This window comes from Aplysia californica, unplaced genomic scaffold (genome assembly GCF_000002075.1).
Source record: "Aplysia californica isolate F4 #8 unplaced genomic scaffold, AplCal3.0 scaffold00194, whole genome shotgun sequence".
Classification (NCBI taxonomy): domain Eukaryota; kingdom Metazoa; phylum Mollusca; class Gastropoda; order Aplysiida; family Aplysiidae; genus Aplysia; species Aplysia californica.
In genome coordinates, this window is record NW_004797464.1 from 998,888 (window position 1) to 1,001,030 (window position 2,143).

The following is a 2,143-nucleotide window of genomic DNA, read 5'->3' on the forward strand; positions in this document are numbered from 1 at the left end:
CTTTCACGTGAGCAGTATTGGGTACTCTGAAAAATGGGTAATGTTAGCAAAATAACATTCTGTTGCTTCAATAAGTGTTCACAGCACCAATATGAAAACCCCCAGAAAATTCGGATTTTTTTCCGACGGCGAGGCGGACTTTTCTATGTTCTTTGATTTTCATGAAGTTTATGACTATGTTTACTTAAAGCTGCACCAACATTTGATCATTGTCGGCCAAAAGAGACCAGGATGCCTAAATAGAGACAGCGTTTTCAGCCACAATACCGGCTAGAGAGAACTGGTCACAGCTACACCACCGATGAACCTGGAGCAGTTGGACACCGTCACCTTCTCGGACGATTCTCAATAATCCAAGTTGAACAACACGATGAGAGAGCAAAAGTGTACAGGAGGCCACATGAGCTCTATCTGCCATTTTTTTACAACAACACAATCAGCTCATAATGTTATAACAAGACAATGCACCCGCACATCGTGCACTCCAATTGGAATAAAATTCTTTAAAAAATCAAGAATAACGTCACAGCGATAAATCTACGGCCTGACATTCCACCAGGTTGTAACCAAATTGAGCGCCTATGCGAAAGGATTAACTATGTTGCTCGTGACTTGAATCCTGTTCCCAGAACCATTTTACAGTTGCAGCAAGCCCTAACCAATGCCTCAAACGACATTTTGCATGAAGCCTTGAGTGCTCTATGTACAGAAGATGCACTGATGTGTTGAATGCACATAGAGATTACATGGCGTACTGTGTGTGCCTTTTGGATTTTACCCCTATCGTCACATTTCAGTCATAAAAGAGAGGTTTTTGCAGAAAAAGAATCCTTTTCCCTTGATTTAATCTATGGAATACTTCACATTTCAATTTCATGGTCGAAAGAATAATTATTTTCCAGAGGAAAGGCGAACAGATCGAACACACAGGGTGGTACCTTTCTTTTGATCGCCAGTATAGTTTTCGAAAGGTCAGAAGTGAAGCGTGACTTTTCACGACACTGCCTGGAGCGGTAAACCAATTGCTCGTTGTGACATCATACCAAGGAGGTGAATCCGAGACGGTTTGTCATACACATGATTTGTTGATACAGTCAAGTGCTTGCTCTTATCAGGGACAAGCGACCTGTTGACCTCCAGATCGAGAAAGTTAGAGATCCATCTCTAGCTTTTGAACAGCCAAAAAGTAATAATACGTCATTATGTACACGTTGCTTCTACGGAAGTCATGTTTTGTTCCGTAGTACAGTTAAATTGTCATGTATGATGTATGGGCACATTTTTACTGAGTTTAGAAAGCACTATCGCTGGCTCAAGAAGTACCATCATCCGGGGCTTTTGAAACATCTTTCTGTACATTTCTCCACGGTGTGTATACACAACAGCTTGACCCTTATGTTCAGAATTACAATGTATTCTCACTTTTTCACGAGAGCTGAAGTCCTTCACACAGTAACTACACAGAAAGGGCTTTTCCTTCGTATGTTTGGTAACATGGTCCAGAAAGTCCGCCTGGCCATCGGCGAAATAGCCACAGATTCCACATCTGGAATGGGAGACGCTGGGGGTTGCAGAGACCAAGCCACATGTTGCTGTTACATGTTGAGCCAGATGTAGGCGGAAATGGAACAAACTTCGCACAGTGAAAGGACATTGGTCGCAGCAGTAGAGTAAACCTCCTGGTTCTGGGGAAACAAGCCAAAAATACTGTTTCAACGAAGCTGAATGTTGGTGTGGGTGAAAAAGTATAGGTTTAACGCCCCTATCAATACAATTAGGTTATTTAAGAGGCGGGACCTATAAGTTTAGCGTCCATCTCCTAAACGACAGAGCCAAACGGGAAATTCGTGTAAAGTGTCTTTCCAAAGGACACAATGTAGACGATTACGGACCTGGTAGCCTAATCACAAGGCTACCGACGCTACCTGGTGTGGGTCTTGTAATCATCCTACCAGAAATTTGAAGTACAAATTATATATGTCGATTCCATGCTTCCTGTAATTGGGCATGGCCATGAGTCATAGTTCGCACCTTCTCTTTGTCCTAAAATTTTGGATATCTGAATCGATGCACATTGTAAATGTGTATGTGAGTGAGTGAGAACATGCTGGGCGTGTGCTTCAGTGTGTGTGTGTGTGTGTGT

General features: G+C 42.6%; 1 protein-coding gene across 2 annotated transcripts in view; it reads right to left on the minus strand.

Annotated features, from left to right (window-relative positions):
• Positions 1-403: 403 nt before the first annotated feature.
• The window catches only part of LOC101854255 (zinc finger and BTB domain-containing protein 18.3), a 13,050-nt gene continuing 11,310 nt past the window's right edge, over positions 404-2,143 (minus strand). For both annotated transcript variants that reach the window (XM_013082785.2, XM_035969914.1), the window contains exon 4: positions 404-1,685. In XM_013082785.2, coding sequence (XP_012938239.2) covers positions 1,258-1,685 — 428 coding nt within the window. In that variant the 3' untranslated portion in view covers positions 404-1,257. The remainder of the gene's footprint in view (positions 1,686-2,143) is intronic.